At 43.7% G+C, this 19,781-nt stretch overlaps 1 protein-coding gene and 1 pseudogene across 1 annotated transcript in view; both read right to left on the reverse strand.

The window, feature by feature from the left end:
* The window catches only part of LOC119566942 (complement factor H-like), a 54,591-nt gene extending 38,566 nt beyond the window's left edge, over nucleotides 1–16,025 (reverse strand). The window contains exons 1-5 of the mRNA XM_043520784.1: nucleotides 15,905–16,025; nucleotides 11,354–11,530; nucleotides 9,004–9,180; nucleotides 3,623–3,799; nucleotides 431–607 (exon numbers count right to left, since the gene is read on the reverse strand). Of these exons, the coding sequence (XP_043376719.1) occupies nucleotides 431–607; nucleotides 3,623–3,799; nucleotides 9,004–9,180; nucleotides 11,354–11,530; nucleotides 15,905–16,025 (829 nt within the window). The remainder of the gene's footprint in view (nucleotides 1–430; nucleotides 608–3,622; nucleotides 3,800–9,003; nucleotides 9,181–11,353; nucleotides 11,531–15,904) is intronic.
* Nucleotides 1–19,781, reverse strand: part of LOC102942951 — a 108,050-nt pseudogene that overhangs the window by 31,586 nt on the left and 56,683 nt on the right.

Consider the following 19,781-nt stretch of genomic DNA (forward strand, 5'->3'; position numbering starts at 1 on the left):
AGTCTGCTTCTCACAAATCTTTTTAGGCACTGAGGATGTGGAAGAGTGTTGGGACTCGGGCACCGCAGGAGGTGCACTCCTTTTAAATGCTGAGACACTCAGTGCCAAGTCTGACTTCAGTGCTGAGTCTGAGCTCTCAAGGCTGCCTCCATGAGTAGAAACTTTAGCGTGACTTCACAATCTTTCTCCGCAAGAGGCTTCAAGTTCCTGAAAATTTGGTAACACTCCCCAATAAGAACTTCCCTGAAGAATTTCCAGACAAACACGTATCAGAGATGATCTAGATGTACTTAATCCTGCCTTAGTGCAGAGGAAGGAACTTGATGACTTTGCAGGGCCCCCTACAGCCCCACATTTCTATCATTCCATGTTCCCAGCTCACCAACGCACACCTCGTCTTATTTGTTTTAATTACAATACAAACTCCTACCTTGGCAAGTTGGTGGTTGTGACCATTCTCCATCTTCACAAGTTACATCATTCAATCCCATACTTTCAAATCCTTCCTGACATTTATATTGCACGCTAGCACCAGGCAGATACCTTCCCTCCTCATTATTTACAATAGTAGCATTGGTAACTTCAGGTGGAGCGCCACATGTTACATCTGAAAGGGGAGAGACGTATAAATAGATTAGTACTGATAAACTCTAAATGTAGTATCTTATTTACTTTAAATAGATAATGTCCTTTTTAAAAAAGTGCACTTACATAAATGAAGGTTACTTTTTTGTAATTGAAGTTCTTGAGATGGCTCTCCATTTTCCAACTCACAAGATATTGTGCCACCTAGTGGTGCCTAATGGTAAACTTCTCCAAGCAGCATCCTTTAAAGCTCTCATACACACCTTTTCTATGCCTCCCTTTCGAGTCTCTGAACATTCGGAGGACAAGGCTATATAAGGTGGTGTGGCACCCTCTATCACCTCAGTTCCTTTCACCGACCGACCCCAGGAAGAGGAGCAGAGCAAAGCATATCTCCACAGGGTAGCTTTATAAGCCAATGCTCTGGCAGAAGAGTCTGAAGCATTAGCAAAGATCTGAGAATGTGCTTTGCCACATTCTGACCTTCCATTAGGATTGCGTTTGCCAATCTCCTTTTGTAATCTGCCAAATCCTGCGCAAACAGTGCCATCTTTTCCCATAAGTGGAATTGATAGCAGACCATAATTGCTTGATAATTTGCTACCCTAATGCCAAGAGAGGAAGAAGAGAACTTATTTCTCCTTAGGGAATCACACTTCTTTTTTTTTATGAGCAGTCATGGCTTGTCCAGACCTTATCTTGCTAGTGGCAGCAGCCACCACCAGCAAATTAGCTAGAGGATGTATGCGAAAATATGAAAACCCCTCTGAGGGTACTTGATATAATTTGTCTGCCTGCCTGGAAATAAGAAGGCAAGAGGCAGAAATGGACCTAACAGTCTCAGCAGACTGCAGTAGACCACTGAGAAATGGTAACAACAGCCACCTCTTGGAGGTAGCTCCAAGACCTTTCCTCAAACACCAGGTATTATCCATTCATATTGAAGTAAGTTCCACATGGACACCCTGCAATCCACCAGATCTTGGAACTGCAGAGCATCTTCAGAAAGTGAAGAGGGAGAAGTCACCCCCCCCCATGCTCCTGTGGTGACAAATCAGGAGCTGTGTCAGCGTGTTCCTGTGCAAAAAAAAAAAAAAAAAAAAAAGGACCTATCTCCTTATCTTCTTCAGACAGAGTATCAGGCAGCACTGCCTGAAGTGCCCGTGGATCCTTTCCACATAAAACATCGGATCAATAATCCATATAAAGGACAATTGAAAAATTGCTGCAGAGGAGGAGGAGGAGGCAGGGATGAGTCAAGAGAAAAACTAATAACGTCCTCTGCCCTTCTCCTTTTTTCCGCTGAAGAGGATGCAGACCTCAAAACTGGTGAAGACTGTCTCTCCCTTGAAACTCACTGTTTCACACTTGGATCTGAGGAGTGTTGGTAAGCTGAATCGTTGTACTACAGGCACTAAAGTAAAAGCCTTGTTTGGATCAAAGGATGGATCTGGATTTGGAGGAGAGGTTGAAGCCAGAACTGAAGACCTGAAGGGCACAAGATCCAGTGAAATCCTCAGATCGACTTGGTACTTGAACCTGAAACTGACTTCAGTTTTGGAGCCAGAGCCATGGAGACCCTGTCAGAATCAGATAGATCCAAAACTTCTGACCTACAGGATCTGGCACTGCTAACTGCTCTCCCTCACCAGCTTTTCAGAACAAGCACAGCCAGAGATGACAATGTGCTCTAAACGGCAGTCTTGTCTTTCTGCATTAACAGTGCATTCAAAACCCTGACTTCCTGCGAAGCAGGATCTGGAGTTGGACCTGATGAAGGTCCATTAAAGTCATGGAATCCATGACCTCCATGATGAAATCATATCCTTAGCAATTAGGAAAACCACTGGGTAGGTGCCTCACACATTTCTGATGCCACTGAATAGGAGTGCCTGGAATATGATCTAGAAAAGGGGGAAGAGCCCAATGGATTACAAAAAGGCCACTGGACAGGTGTATGCCCCAAATGACCTCCTGGCCAACCACTTGATGGTACTCCTGTCGCAGGATCCATGGAAGGGTGAAAACATCTGGAGGAGGGGTAGTGAGAGTGGCTGCGAGGATGGGAGATTTAAAACTGGACCTCTCATTTGGAAGACGACGACTCTCCTTCCTTTGACCACAGAGGCACCATTCCAGATGGTGCCAGCAATCTGTTCCGAGTTGGAGAGACCTGCAGAGATGGGAGCGTCACAGAAGGATGAGCCATCGGGGTACATGAGACTGTCACAGTACCGAGCACTGTAGTAATCCTGCTGGTTCTTCTGTCTGTCGGTACCGTGAAAACCCCTCTGAGGGTATCTGATAGCATCAGCTCTTGTACTACTGGTAATGCTGGCACGGACAGGGTCAAGGGGTCACTGGCAGTTGAAAATGCCTCTGGCATAGTTTGTACCAAGATAGTGTAAGTGTGTTGTGGTGTCGTAGTTGTGGAAGGAGCTCCTTCTGGCTCTGGACTTGATGGAACCTGCCTAGGTGCCGGAGTCAACAGTGCCATCTTCTGAGGTACGGAAGAAGAGGGGTATTTAGACGGAGACCACATTTCAGTCTTATCCCCATGCCTAGCACACCACAGTGCCAGGGATCCCTGCCTTTCTGCAGTTGGCAGTCTGCTTCTCACAAATCTTTTTAGGCACTGAGGATGTGGAAGAGTGCTGGGACTCGGGCACCGCAGGAGGTGCACTCCTTTTCAAATGCTGAGACACTCAGTGCCAGGTCTGACTTCAGTTCTGAGTCTGAGCTCTCAGGGCTGCCTCCATGAGTAGAAACTTTAGCCTGACTTCACAATCTTTCTCCGCAAGAGGCTTCAAGTCCCTGAAAATTTGGTAACACTCCCCAAAAAGAACTTCCCTGAGGAATTTCCAGACAAACACGTATCAGAGATGATCTAGATGTACTTAATCCAGCCTTAGTGCAGAGGAATGAACTTGATGACTTTGCAGGGCCCCCTACAGCCCCACATTTCTATCATTCCGTGTTCCCAGCTCACCAACGCACACCTCGTCTTATTTGTTTTAATTACAATACAAACTCCTACCTTGGCAAGTTGGTGGTTGTGACCATTCTCCATCTTCACAAATTACATCATTCAATCCCATACTTTCAAATCCTTCCTGACATTTATATTGCACTCTAGCACCAGGCAGATACCTTCCCTCCTCATTAGTTACAATAGTAGCATTGGTAACTTCAGGTGGAGAGCCACATGTTACATCTGAAAAGGGAGAGATGTATAAATAGATTAGTACTGATAAACTCTAAATGTAGTATTTTATTTTCTTTAAATAGATAATGTCCTTTTTAAAAAAGTGCACTTACATAAATGAAGGTTACTTGTTTGTAATTGAAGTTCTTTGAGATGGCTCCACATTTTCCAACTCACAAGATATTGTGCCACCTAGTGGTGCCTAATGGTAATCTTCTCCAAGCAGCATCCTTTAAAGCTCTCATACACACCTTTTCTATGCCTCCCTTTCGAGTCTCTGAACATTCGGAGGACAAGGCTATATAAGGTGGTGTGTCACCCTCTATCACCTCAGTTCCTTTCACCGACCGACATCAAGAAGAGAAGCAGAGCAAAGCACATCTCCACAGGGTAACTTTATAAGCCAATGCTCTGGCAGAAGAGTCTGAAGCATTAGCAAAGATCTGAGAATGTGCTTTGCCACATTCTGACCTTCCATTAGGATTGTGTTTGCCAATCTCCTTTTGTAATCTGCCAAATCCTGCGCAAACAGTGCCATCTTTTCCCATAAGTGGAATTGATAGCAGACCATAATTGCTTGATAATTTGCTACCCTAATGCTAAGAGAGGAAGAAGAGAACTTATTTCTCCTTAGGGAATCACACTTCTTTTTTTATGAGCAGTCATGGCTTGTCCAGACCTTACCTTGCTAGTGGCAGCAGCCACCACCAGCAAATTAGCTAGAGGATGTATGCGAAAATATGAAAACCCCTCTGAGGGTACCCCTCTGAGGGTACCTGAGGGTGACCCTGGACTTCAGGAAAGCAGACTTCGACTCCCTCAGGGAACAGATGGCCAGGATCCCCTGGGGGACTAACATGAAGGGGAAGGGAGTCCAGGAGAGCTGGCTGTATTTCAAGGAATCCCTGTTGAGGTTACAGGGACAAACCATCCCGATGAGTCGAAAGAATAGTAAATATGGCAGGCGACTAGCTTGGCTTAATGGTGAAATCCTAGCGGATCTTAAACATAAAAAAGAAGCTTACAAGAAGTGGAAGGTTGGACATATGACCAGGGAAGAGTATAAAAATATTGCTCGGGCATGTAGGAAAGATATCAGGAGGGCCAAATCGCACCTGGAGTTGCAGCTAGCAAGAGATGTCAAGAGTAACAAGAAGGGTTTCTTCAGGTATGTTGGCAACAAGAAGAAAGCCAAGGAAAGTGTGGGCCCCTTACTGAATGAGGGAGGCAACCTAGTGACAGAGGATGTGGAAAAAGCTAATGTACTCAATGCTTTTTTTGCCTCTGTTTTCACTAACAAGGTCAGCTCCCAGACTGCTGCGCTGGGCATCACAAAATGGGGAAGAGATGGCCAGCCCCCTGTGGAGATAGAGGTGGTTAGGGACTATTTAGAAAAGCTGGACGTGCACAAGTCCATGGGGCCGGACGAGTTGCATCCGAGAGTGCTGAAGGAATTGGCGGCTGTGATTGCAGAGCCCTTGGCCATTATCTTTGAAAACTCGTGGCGAACGGGGGAAGTCCCGGATGACTGGAAAAAGGCTAATGTAGTGCCAATCTTTAAAAAAGGGAAGAAGGAGGATCCTGGGAACTACAGGCCAGTCAGCCTCACCTCAGTCCCTGGAAAAATCATGGAGCAGGTCCTCAAAGAATCAATCCTGAAGCACTTACATGAGAGGAAAGTGATCAGGAACAGTCAGCATGGATTCACCAAGGGAAGGTCATGCCTGACTAATCTAATCGCCTTTTATGATGAGATTACTGGTTCTGTGGATGAAGGGAAAGCAGTGGATGTATTGTTTCTTGACTTTAGCAAAGCTTTTGACACGGTCTCCCACAGTATTCTTGTCAGCAAGTTAAGGAAGTATGGGCTGGATGAATGCACTATAAGGTGGGTAGAAAGCTGGCTAGATTGTCGGGCTCAACGGGTAGTGATCAATGGCTCCATGTCTAGTTGGCAGCCGGTGTCAAGTGGAGTGCCCCAGGGGTCGGTCCTGGGGCCGGTTTTGTTCAATATCTTCATAAATGATCTGGAGGATGGTGTGGATTGCACTCTCAGCAAATTTGCGGATGATACTAAACTGGGAGGAGTGGTAGATACGCTGGAGGGGAGGGATAGGATACAGAAGGACCTAGACAAATTGGAGGTTTGGGCCAAAAGAAATCTGATGAGGTTCAATAAGGATAAGTGCAGGGTCCTACACTTAGGATGGAAGAATCCAATGCACCGCTACAGACTAGGGACCGAATGGCTAGGTAGCAGTTCTGCGGAAAAGGACCTAGGGGTGACAGTGGACGAGAAGCTGGATATGAGTCAGCAGTGTGCCCTTGTTGCCAAGAAGGCCAATGGCATTTTGGGATGTATAAGTAGGGGCATAGCGAGCAGATCGAGGGACGTGATCGTTCCCCTCTATTCGACACTGGTGAGGCCTCATCTGGAGTACTGTGTCCAGTTTTGGGCCCCACACTACAAGAAGGATGTGGATAAATTGGAGAGAGTCCAGCGAAGGGCAACAAAAATGATTAGGGGTCTAGAGCACATGACTTATGAGGAGAGGCTGAGGGAGCTGGGATTGTTTAGTCTGCAGAAGAGAAGAATGAGGGGGGATTTGATAGCTGCTTTCAACTACCTGAAAGGGGGTTCCAAAGAGGATGGCTCTAGACTGTTCTCAATGGTAGCAGATGACAGAACGAGGAGTAATGGTCTCAAGTTGCAATGGGGGAGGTTTAGATTGGATATTAGGAAAAACTTTTTCACTAAGAGGGTGGTGAAACACTGGAATGCGTTACCTAGGGAGGTGGTAGAATCTCCTTCCTTAGAGGTTTTTAAGGTCAGGCTTGACAAAACCCTGGCTGGGATGATTTAACTGGGAATTGGTCCTGCTTCGAGCAGGGGGTTGGACTAGATGACCTTCTGGGGTCCCTTCCAACCCTGATATTCTATGATTCTATGATTCTATGATATAATTTGTCTGCCTGCCTGGAAATAAGAAGGCAAGAGGCAGAAATGGACCTAACAGTCTCAGCAGACTGCAGTAGACCACTGAGAAATGGTAACAACAGCCACCTCTTGGAGGTAGCTCCAAGACCTTTCCTCAAACACCAGGTATTATCCATTCATATTGAAGTAAGTTCCACATGGACACCCTGCAATCCACCAGATCATGGAACTGCAGAGCATCTTCAGAAAGTGAAGATGGAGAAGTCACCCCCCCATGCTCCTGTGGTGACAAATCAGGAGCTGTGTCAGCGTGTTCCTGTGCAAAAAAAAAAAAAAAAAAAAAAGGACCTATCTCCTTATCTTCTTCAGACAGAGTATCAGGCAGCACTGCCTGAAGTGCCCGTGGATCCTTTCCACATAAAACATCGGATCAATAATCCATATAAAGGACAATTGAAAAATTGCTGCAGAGGAGGAGGAGGAGGCAGGGATGAGTCAAGAGAAAAACTAATAATGTTCTCTGCCCTTCTCCTTTTTTCCGCTGAAGAGGATGCAGACCTCAAAACTGGTGAAGACTGTCTCTCCCTTGAAACTCACTGTTTCACACTTGGATCTGAGGAATGTTGGTAAGCTGAATCGTTGTACTACAGGCACTAAAGTAAAAGCCTTGTTTGGATCAAAGGATGGATCTGGATTTGGAGGAGAGGTTGAAGCCAGAACTGAAGACCTGAAGGGCACAAGATCCAGTGAAATCTTCAGATCGACTTGGTCCGTGAACCTGAAATTGACTTCAGTTTTGGAGCCAGAGCCATGGAGACCCTGTCAGAGTCAGATAGATCCAAAACTTCTGACCTACAGGATCTGGCATTGCTAACTGCTCTCCCTCACCAGCTTTTCAGAACAAGCACAGCCAGAGATGACAATGTGCTCTAAACGGCAGCCTTGTCTTTCTGCATTAACAGTGCATTCAAAACCCTGACTTCCTGCGAAGCAGGATCTGGAGTTGGACCTGATGAAGGTCCATTAAAGTCATGGAATCCATGACCTCCATGATGAAATCATATCCTTAGCAATTAGGAAAACCACTGGGTAGGTGCCTCACACATTTCTAATGCCACTGAATAGGAGTGCCTGGAATATGATCTAGAAAAGGGGGAAGAGCCCAATGGATTAAAAAAAGGTCACTGGACAGGTGTATGCCTCAAATGACCTCCTGGCCAACCACTTGATGGTACTCCTGTCGCAGGATCCATGGAAGGGTAAAAACGTCTGGAGGAGGGGTAGTGAGAGTGGCTGCGAGGATGGGAGATTTAAAACTGGACCTCTCATTTGGAAGACGACGACTCTCCTTCCTTTGGCCACAGAGGCACCATTCCAGATGATGCCAGCAATAGTTCCGAGTTGGAGAGACCTGCAGAGATGGGAGCGTCACAGAAGGATGAGCCATCGGGGTACATGAGACTGTCACAGTACCGAGCACTATAGTAATCCTGCCGGTTCTTCTGTCTGTCGGCACCGTGAAAACCCCTCTGAGGGTATCTGATAGCATCAGCTCTTGTACTACTGGTAATGCTGGCACGGACAGGGTCAAGGGGTCACTGGCAGCTGAAAATGCCTCTGGCGTAGTTTGTACCAAGATAGTGTTGGTGGTGTGTGGTGCCATAGTTGTGGAAGGAGCTCCTTCTGGCTCTGGACTAGATGGAACCTGCCTAGGTGCCGGAGTCAACAGTGCCATCTTCTGAGGTACGGAAGAAGAGGGGTATTTAGACAGAGACAACATTTCAGTCTTATCCCCATGCCTAGCACACCACAGTGCCAGGGATCCCTGCCTTTCTGCAGTTGGCAGTCTGCTTCTCACAAATCTTTTTAGGCACTGAGGATGGTGAAGAGTGTTGGGACTCGGGCACCGCAGGAGGTGCACTCCTTTTCAAATGCTAAGACACTCAGTGCCAAGTCTGACTTCAGTTCTGAGTCTGAACTCTCAAGGCTACCTCCATGAGTAGAAATTTTAGCCTGACTTCACAATCTTTCTCCGCAAGAGGCTTCAAGTCCCTGAAAATTTGGTAACACTCCCCAAAAAGAACTCCCCTGAAGAATTTCCAGACAAACACGTATCAGAGATGATCTAGATGTACTTAATCCTGCCTTAGTGCAGAGGAAGGAACTTGATGACTTTGCAGGGCCCCCTACAGCCCCACATTTCTATCATTCCATGTTCCCAGCTCACCAACGCACACCTCGTCTTATTTGTTTTAATTACAATACAAACTCCTACCTTGGCAAGTTGGTGGTTGTGACCATTCTCCATCTTCACAAATTACATCATTCAATCCCATACTTTCAAATCCTTCCTGACATTTATATTGCACGCTAGCACCAGGCAGATACCTTCCCTCCTCATTATTTACAATAGTAGCATTGGTAACTTCAGGTGGAGCGCCACATGTTACATCTGAAAGGGGAGAGATGTATAAATAGATTAGTACTGATAAACTCTAAATGTAGTATCTTATTTTCTTCAAATAGATAATGTCCTTTTTAAAAAAGTTCACTCACATAAATGAAGGTTAATTGTTTGTAATTGAAGTTCTTTGAGATGGCTCTACATTTTCCAACTCACAAGATATTGTGCCACCTTTTTAGGCACCTAGGCACTGAGGATGGTGAAGAGTGTTGGGACTCGGGGTTGAGGCTTAGGGTTTCCCCTGGGAGGGAAGACCCAGAGTGTGGGGACTGCTGTGGGCTGCACCCCAACAGAAAGGGGCACCGGGGTCCAGGAGGGATATGGGGCTTGAGGCAGGTGAGACACCGGCCAGCAGGAGGCACTCTGAGGCTGGAAAGAACTAATTCCCAGACCACCAGTAGTGGGTGCCACATCAGTGAGTGCTTGATCCGCTACAGTCCTTGAAAATGTACAGTGATGATAGTGACTCAAACCTTTCCCTTTGGAGTCACCACTAACCCTCTTAAAATTCAGAATATCTTCTTAACATCTAACATAAAAGTTTTCCTTCCCTGGATTGCCTTTTCCCTACCATCTGAGATTGTGAATAATCCCCTTCCTTCAGTTGCTGTACTATATAGTGTTACTATTGATGTTACAGTTTGGTTGTAGTCATGCTCCCTAGATTCTTCTCCAGTGTGGGGAAGCCAGGTCACAGATTCTCTGGTTTGGACCAGCTGCGATTAGCAAAGGAAATGAAGCAGGGGACAGAACAAAGGTGACTTTAAACCAACCTTCTGCCTTCCACATCCTCAGGCTGCGACCCCTCTTCAAGCTACCTTATGCTGGTTATCTATGGTCCCAAAGGGTCATTCCAGCAGTCAGAAGACCAAGGACATCCCAGCTATGCTGCCTTTTCCCTAGCAACCCCTCCATACCTGGGGGGGGCGGAATTCCAACCAACTGTTTTTCTGGCTGTTTTGTGCAGTCAGAGCTATGCAAAGCAGACGGAACATGAGGAAAATTGGGCCTCATATGTATAAAAAAGGCCAGAGGTGGAAAGCATCATACAACTGTAAATAAGGAGTTCTCACTGCATTAAAAATGTGGGCCCTAATACTGAGCCCTGTTTTATCCCATTTGAGAATCTGGTCCTTGTTGACCAACCAAACTAATCCATGCTGTGGCATTGTCATGCTCACTGTTTTTATTTCCAAGTCATGACATCCTTGAACACCACAAAAGTCAGACACATTTCCCTTCTGATTTCCAAATCAATCATTAGGTGCAGGGAATCTCCTCCCTGTAGAAATGTGAGCAGTACTCTTGACTGGAAATATAGAGACCACTTCATAAAGAGGCACTCATCCAAAGGAAGGTTTATTCATTTATTGTGCCAATTTTTTAGACTATTTTGTTGTGAAACACTCCAATGTGCAAGAGCTATTTTAAGTGCCATCACAAGGAACACCTCTTTGCAGAGCCAAAGCTGCAAACAGCTTGAAGTTCATGTATTTCACAGACAGACAATGTAGATGAGATTTTCTGGGTAGCTATGCTGTTTATTTAATACTCTGCTCTGTGCAATAGAATGGAACTTCATTCGAAGACAAATTATAAGCAAGTTCTTTTATTCACAAAGGTGTTCTGTGTATGTAGCTACTAATAGGGTAAAAGGAGGAATAAACAGAAAATTAAGCAGCCTGGAATAAAAGGGAGATGAAAGTCCTAATCTTCACTTGGACTGGGTTAATACTGGAGTCGTTTTCCTGCAAAAGTGGGAGAGGTAATTCTCCATTTTAATCACTACATTTCCTCTTGTCTGGAGAGAAGGGACTTTCGAAACCAGAGGAAGATAATTAAGGTGACACCAGTCAGAAAAAAGAATTTTTACAATTTTGTGCTCTGGTGCTTAACATACAATTTATATCCTTATGATTTAAATACTAACCAGTCAATGATAAGATCTTTTATTTGTGAATGAAATACATCCCCAAACAATAGATTAATTTTGACCAAAGTAAGAAAAAACAAAGAAAGATCGAGACATAAACCAGCCTTGCAAATTTCCCCATATGAAGCTGCAAACTTCTCCCCAGACATGAGCACAGTGCTCATCCTCTAATCAGGAAGAAAGGAGCAATGTGACAATGTAGAGTTCTTCAGTCATTAAGTTACTCACTGATGCACTTTGGGAAAGGAATCCATCTTTTTTGAAGGCACTGTGTCTTCCCCACCTCATTTCCTTCTGGAGTCGTGTAACCAATCTGACACCTATATGTTGCTTCTTCACTTAAATTAAATCTGTTTTCACTTTCATAGAAATAACCATTCTGTATTTCAACCTTTTCACATATTTCTAAAAGAGAGAGAGAGTATAACATTACCCCAAGATAAATGCTGTTAGTTAATGTGCTTTTTGTAAGCATAGGGTGACCATGAGAAAAGGTACACCTGAAATGAAATGGAGGAACGCTATTTAAAAACTTTTTGAACAATACCTTCCTTCCCACTTTTGGAGGGTGGGAAAGGAAGGTAAGAAATCATCAGAGTGCATGTCAATTTTTTTCTGTCTCTCACCACTATGCCTGATACTAATTTTTAGAAGCCAATCTAAATAATGGTTGCTTGGAAAATGGTAATTTTGGTTCTGACACTGCTGGCTCTTATTTTGTTGGAAAAGTTCTTTTATTTATTGTCTTTATCTAAGAGTAATTTGGTACTGTTGTCCTGGGGTAAGTGATCCTCCTTTGGGAGTAGGAGTAACCGCAGCTACTGCACAGGGTGAGTAACCATTTCTTCTTACTCTTTGAGTAGTGTCCCTACAGGCACTCCACTCTAGGTGATTACTGAGCAGTTCCCACTGAGATGAGAAGGGCTTCAGAGTCAAGTCCAGTACCAAAGAAAGTCTAGCTTAGCCGAACACAGTATAAGCAGCAGAATCACGAATCATAGCATAGTGCATGGCGAATGTATGTATAGACTCCCAAATAGCTGCCTTACATACTTCAGTAATGGCCACGTTCTTGAAAAATGCAGAAGAAGTGGAAATGGACCTAATAGAATGAGCACATATATTTGAAGGTATTTGAATATTGCAAGATTAGTAGCAAGAATTAATCCAGCCTCATATATACTTCATTAAAGATTGTGGACCCTTTTGACCTATCTGCTAGCAATATAAATAACTTGTGGGTCTTTCTGAAGTGGTTTTTTTCCTAACAGGATAGAAAGACAGAGCTCTCCTGACATCAAGGGAGTGCAGCACTGTCTCCTGGCTATCTAGATGCAGTTTGGGGTGGAAGAAGACAGGTAAATGGGTTGGTTGACATGAAACTTGAAAGAAACTTTAGGTAAAAATTTGGGGTGAGGTCACAGTGTGACCTTCTCCTTAAAAACTCCATAAAAGGGGGGCATGCCATCAAGGCCCCAACCCATTATGCTGACATGATGGCTATGAATAATGTCATCTTCATTAATAAATGGAGCAATGAGTAGTTAGCTATCAGTTCAAATGGTGGTCTTGTGAGGCATTTAATGACCAGATTGAGATCCCAAATAGGAGTAGGATGTTTGACTGGGGGATAGAGGTTTCCAAGTCCACTGAGGAATCTCGTGAAGTTGGGTGAGCAAAAACATCATAACCCTCAGTTGGGGGATGGAAAGCTGTGATAACTTCCAAGTGGACTCTCATGGAGCTCATTGATAGTCCCAAGCTTTTTAGAGTTAGGATGTAGCCCAGTATGTCCAGCAGCAATGAGGTCATCAGTGGAAAATGTCTGAGGTCACATCAACAGACAAAACTTGTCCATTTTTGAGAGTACGTGTAGTGAGTAGACTGTTTCCTGTTGTGTAGTAGTATTCTTTTTACTTCCTCTGAGCAGGTTGACACTAATCCCATGCTACCAACCAACCATGCTTTGAGAGAAAGCACTGTGACATTGGGGTGAAGGATCTTCCTACCTTCCTGGGAGAGGAAATGAGGAGCGCTATGGAGAGTGATCGGGGAGCAAATGGCCAGCTGTATCAGGTAAGGGAACCACATTTGTCTGGGCCAGACCCGAACTATTAGGATGACTCCTGCTTTGGTTTTTTTATTATTATTTTGAGCATATCTTTCGCTATTAGGGAAGTTGGTGGGAATGTGTACAGAAGAGTTGACAACCAATGAAAGTGAAAAACGTCCCCCAAGGATTGGTAACCCGGTCTGCCTCTTGAGCAAAACTGGGACATTTCTCATTAACTCTGTTGTGAACAAGTCTATCTGAGGGGTGACCCTTGACGGAATATGTGGTGTAATATGCTGGGGTCTATTTCCCGTTCATTGTCTTGGAAGAAGTGCCTGCAGAGTCAATCACCTGTCTTCATTTTCAGATGGCATTGCAAATGAGAAGCAGGCAGCATTATCTCCTGTAAATGTAAACAAATTTGTTTTTCTTAGAGATTGGCTGAACAAGAAGCAGGACTGAGTGAAGTTGTAGGCACTGAAGTTTTACAGTTTTGTTTTTGAGTGCAGTTATGTAACAAAAAAATCTACATTTGTAAATTGCACTTTCATGTTAGAGATTGCACTACTGTATTGTATGAGGTGAATTGAAAAATACTATTTATTTTGTTTATCATTTTTACAGTGCAAATATTTGTAATAAAAATAATATAAAGTGAGCATTGTACACTTTGTATTCTGTGTTGTAAATTGATGTCAAATATTTTAAAATGTAGTAAAACATCCAAAATACTTAATAAATTTCAGTTGATAGTCTATTTGTTTAACAGTACAATTAAAACTGCAATTAATCACGATTAATTTTTTATCATGATTACTTTTTTTGAATTAAACGCATCAGTTAATTGCAATTAATCAACAGCCCTATTGAGAACCAATCCCCTTTCTCTAGTGTTGAAATTATTGCTGCAAGTGTCACCATTTTGAATTTTTTTGCCTTCACATAGGTGTTGAGTAGCCTCAAACCTAGCATGGGTCTCCAACTTCCACTCTTTTTTTGGTACCAGTAAATACCTTGAATAAAACCCTTTCCCTTCCCTCTGTGCTTCATGCAGCTGGTTCTATAACTCCCAAACATAAGAGAGCATTTATTTATTGATGAATCAAGCTCTCATGAGAGGGATCCCTAAAAGAGAACGGAGAAATGCGGGGGGGGGGGGGTGGTTGGGTGGAAGTGTAGTAAAGTAGATGGTGTATCCTGTAGAGATAATCTCTAAAACCTATTTGACTGTAGTGACCGACTCCCACCTCTGCATGAAGTGGTAAAGGCAGTCACCTAAGGGAGGAAGGCAGGCAAATCAGAGCACCTGATGAGGATGGTAACTCAGGTCCTCCACTAACCTGTCAAAATTGCTGCTTTGAGGTGGACAGGTGCAAGGCGGGAGGCTCAGAAGTGGATGGTTTCCCTCTCTGGCATCTCTGTCTCTTTTGGTGCAGTTCATATGGCCGCTGGGAAGTCAGGACTTAGGCCAGGTGGGATCTCTGAGCCGTCTGGGACTTGCTGAGCTTCTCCTGTAGGTGGGAGTATAAATTCGAAGAGACCGTAAGGTAGCTCTAGCATCCTTTCATGTTTGCAGAGATTCATCTGTGCTGTCTGGGATCAACTTAAGCCCATCAAAAGGAAGGTCTTCCACCATATTCTAGAACTCTTTTGGAAATCCACAGTTGGAGCCAAGTGGTCCTTCTCATACTGCCGCCCATTTGATTGCTACAATGATAGTTAGCAGCAGCATCAAGGGAGGCTTGTAGAGCTGTTCTGGCAAGTAGTTGTCCCTCTGGAATAAATGCCTGGAATTGCTCCCCAGTAATTGCCTGGAATGTTCTCTGCCAGTTGGTAGTGGAGGGGGGAAGGGGGAAAGGGGAAAGCGATAGCTTAAATGATTGTATTTTGCCATTAGCGCCTGGTAATTGGTGATTCTAAATTGTAAGGAGACGGAGGACTAAAATTTCCTCCCCAGTAGGTCCGATGTCTATGATCTTTTTCATGAGGCATGATGCTGCCTTCCATGTTCATTAAATGCATCAACTCCCAAAAAGTTAGGTGAGGGATGAGAAAATAAAAATTCAGAGTCCTTGGTTCAGACATAATAGTTCTTACCCACTCTCTTGCATGTAGGGGGAATACTAGCTGGAGTGTGCCAGACAATCTTCACTGGGTCCAGAATGGCTTAATTGACAGGCAAATCTATGCAGGCAGGTGATGGTGAATGGAGGACATAAAGCAATTTATTATGAGGTTCTTTCATCTCCTCGAGAGGGATCTGCAAGGAGTCAGCAGTTCTCCTGATCAGATCCCAGAACTGCTTAAAATCATCCACCAAGGATGGAGGAGGTGGTATGCCAGCTTTATCCAGAGATGAAGAGATGTTAGTCATAGGAGAGATGACTTCTTTGGCTATAGCTTCCTGCTCGTCAAAGGATTCTTATTAAGGGCCAGGTCTCCTGAAAGGAGCAGTTGATGCAGGTTGCCTCTCTCTGTGATGTGGCTCAACAGTCTGAAAAATTGTTGGCAATAGGCTGTCCAAGAGTGCCAATATGGCCTAAGGCATAGAAGGAGCAGACATTTTTGGGTTCTCAAACTAGTGAGACATTGGTTGCAATTTTGTGCCATGAGTAGTTATAGCCTCACCAGAGGCTTTTGGAAGGGGCTTCTATAGGTGTGAGGGGGAGAACCGTGAATCAATATTTGAGACACTTAGGACATCAAATTCTCTTTCTCAAACTCACTCTGGAATGGTGGAGTGCCTGGAGGGCTCTGAGGTGAAACCGTTGGTACCAGGTGAAGGTCAGGCGATCTCGATGTTCTTGGTACCAACACGTAGGAGCTGAGCAGTCGAGAATCGGGCATCTCAGATATAGCCAGGTTCTAGGGAAAATGGAACTCCTGCAGCACCAAGACTTTTATCAGTACTGAGTCTTTCATCTGCACTGAGGTGATGGTGGCTGAGGACGCTGATGATACCTTACATCTCAGGCCCTCCCAGGGAAGCACAGTCAGAATCCAAGTGGGCGTCTTCAATACTGAGGAAGCAGAGGAAAAGCTCTCTTGCCGCCTTGGTCTGCTAACGGTACCAATGATCTCTCCTAGCCCAAACCTTTACTGTCTTTCAGCCTAGTGGTGACCTGGGTACAATGGCACTGGAACAATTTTCATAGTGGGGGGTGCTGAAAGCCATTGAACAATGTAAACACTGTATATTATGGAAACCGCTTCAAGCAAGGGGATGCTGCCACACGCCCCAGCACTCCTGCCTGGGTATCTGAAGAATCAGCAGCCTTGTGGGTAGCTAACTGGAGAGGAGATGGTGCCAGAGTTGCTGAAGACATTGACAACCTTGGCTTTTTAGAGGTAGATTCTCTACCTGGTGAGCCAGGGGCATAGTCCTTTGAGGACTCATGAGTGGAATCCTGTGTCTTCCTTTTAGATGTCATAGAGGTGTGGGGTCTGATACCATGGAGGCAGCAGATTTGCACAGAGACTGGCCTGGGGGGGCATCCCTTGGCCGGGTCAGAAGCCAGGGGTAAAGAGTTCTCCATTGAAGATGAAGCTTTAGTTCCCTGATTTTTCTGGCTCTTGATGTGAATGCCAGATAGAAGTTGCAATGGATCAGTTCATGAGACTGACTATCATGATCCAAGGCACAAGGGGTGAATAACACAGGCTCCAGGAAGCATTGGCCCCTTCTTTAGAGACTTATTGGAAGAGATGGGAGTATGTGAAGCGCTACAAGGTTCCACTCACGGTTTACCCAAATTATTCCATTGGAGCATGCGTTAGAGCTTTCACCTGGAGAGCAGGGGATCCTGGCCCCAGAACCCACATATTGTTGGGGATCTCCTCATGTTACAGGGCCATCCACAAGTGGGCAAGATAGTGTCATGGAGGTGACTGAATTCACTTCACACAAGACACGGGGTGAGCCACATACTAAAGGACTCCTCTCTGTGGCGATCCGTGTTGGGGGGAGGGGAGAAAGAGAAAGAGAACAAACTCTGGTTTCCAGAGTATCTGGACTCTCGTTATCAGAGGGTTAAATTATAACAATACTCCTGGCTCCACCTCTTCCTGTTTTAGACTGTTTTCATTTGTTTTTAATTATCAAAGGGACAAATTCTGAAGACTATCCTCAGTTTTTCTCAGTCCCTACTCAATAAAACTCTCATTGCAGCCATTGGAATTTTACCTGAGAAAAGACCGAGTAAACATTTGAGAAAGAACTTCAGATCTGGCACAGGAAGAACTGTCTGGAAGAAACTGTCATAGTTCAAAATGACAAAGACTGAGGGCACAAAACAAGGGAGGTGGTGTGTGTGAGTGACTCAGATTCCAAATATGATCCATATCATATCAATGCCACCTGTGAGTTAAAGAAAACAATATATCTCTAATCCCCAAATAAAACTTTTCATTTGAATAAACTGCTGACTGCTGTAGACTTAGAACTATTAGCCTATAACTTCCATGCCACACCGTTTGCAGCACATATACTCAAATTCATCCTTTTCTCCTGTTATTTTTTTAATTTTCAAATATTTCCTTGTATTCTGAAACATATTCTGTTACAGATTTTCATTTTCCTCCCATTTTAGTGTGTCAAATCTTTAAACCGTTATCTGCTAACAGCTTGAAATGGGTACATGGTGAGCATGAGATTCATCACTATGTTCATATGTGCACGCACTTTGGAGCTTGCATGCGTGCCTGTCTGTTTATTGTGTGTATCCTCTAGACTAATACATAACCATACTTCAAGAGGTAGCTTTGCATATATATGCAGACTAGTGTATTATCATGCAACGTACTGTGTTTTCCTAATAAAACAAGTTATTTTTTATATATTTGAATAATACAAAAGTAGGGTGAAAATCAGAAAAAAGAAAAGAATACTTTTTTGTAAAACCTGGGATTTTTTTGGTAAAAATCAGTTTAAACTGAAAACGTAGGGGCTTATTTGTACCATATTATGTTATTTTCACAGGTGCTTTTTCCAAGTCAGTCAAAATAAACTTTTAAAAATAAAACCTCTGAAAACATGTCTAATTCATTTCTCTTTATATTGTCAATTGCAGTTATTATATAATCATTTGGGCTTTGACATTTAAAATATATAAAACCAAAAGCAACTTACAGATACACGTTGGAATAGGTAACCAGCCATTCTTTGTGCATTCCACTGTCTTTTCCTTATTCCATTTCAAAGTGAAATCCACTATTACAATCTATGCTGATTACATCCTCTTCCTTGAGCACTGACTTTTGAGGGTGGCAGGTTCCATTATTACAGTTTAACAACTGAAAACAGGACATTAGGTCCTAAATCACCCCTTCAATTGAGATTATTTGACTTTTTTTTTAATTAACTTCACTAGCATTGTCGTATCCGAATATCTTTTGCATAAAATTGGCAAGGTGAAATTCCTATGAACTTGAAGTTTACAGCTGGAGTATTTGCTTGCAATAATATATTTTATTTTGGGGGTGAGAAGGGAGCATTGGTGGATATAAGTGTCATTCTGATTATCGTGGACAAACTTTCTCAAAAAATGAAATCTTGCAGTGAGACCTAAAGGTGATCAGACTGGATTTCTTTTATCTCTTCTGGCAGTTCATTCCATACTGGTCCTCTATTGTGTGTAGTTGGATGGAATACGTGGGCTCAGATAGTTCAAGGTGTTAACACTACCCTGTCACAGTACAGCACAAACATAGTTCAGGATTTTGAATACAGAGTCCTGAGCCTGCTTAGTCCCAGGGCAAACACACTATTAAAATCATTTTATAATTTTAAAGACACATAAAAAGGAAAAACAGTTACAGCATTTGATATGTAAGGTATCAATTAAAGTTTTTATTTTAACAATATCCCTCTTTCATTTCCCAGTTCTGTATTGAAGTAAAATCCATTATTACAGGCTACTTCAATTTCATCCTCCTTATGGACATGAAGTCTTCTCCCATCTTTGGAGTTTGGAGGATCTGCTGAGGGTAAAGTTATTTTATTTTTTTAGGGGGGAGTGGGTAGTTGTTATGATTAAGCCTTTCCACCATAATCAGAATGGTACTTCTCAAAAAGGCAATTCTTGCAAGTGAGACCTAAAGCTGGTCTGACTGGATTTGTCTAATTTCCTCTGGAAGTTCATCCCACAGCTGGATTCCTTTCACCAAAAATGGCTTGTATGTGGCACTTTCTCCTAAGCTTGGTGATCATCTTGTCCCAGAGAAATCAACTGCATCCCTAGTTGCTAAATGGAGATGTGATTTCCAATGTAGCTGGGATCTGGTCTATTACTGGCTTTGTGATCATGCTCAGGAGACCCCCCACAATATGTGAGTTCTGGGGACAGAACCCATGCTCATTCCAGGACAAAACTCTACCTCCTCCTCTAATGGGATTCTCTACATAAACTCTGAGTGGACCCTTTAAAGGTTCACCCTGAGAACAGGAATGCTAAGCGTAATCCTTAGTGCTCAAATGAGGCAGGGCTCCTACAACTAGGGCAGCTTCGCTATACAACCCTGATTCATCCCCAGAGCAGGTCCACTTTAATAGTAAGGTTTCAAATGGATCTTCCTTTGCTTCCACTAAACCCAAATAGCCCTTAT

The sequence above is a fragment of the Chelonia mydas genome, chromosome 8 (assembly GCF_015237465.2).
Source record: "Chelonia mydas isolate rCheMyd1 chromosome 8, rCheMyd1.pri.v2, whole genome shotgun sequence".
NCBI classification, from domain to species: domain Eukaryota; kingdom Metazoa; phylum Chordata; order Testudines; family Cheloniidae; genus Chelonia; species Chelonia mydas.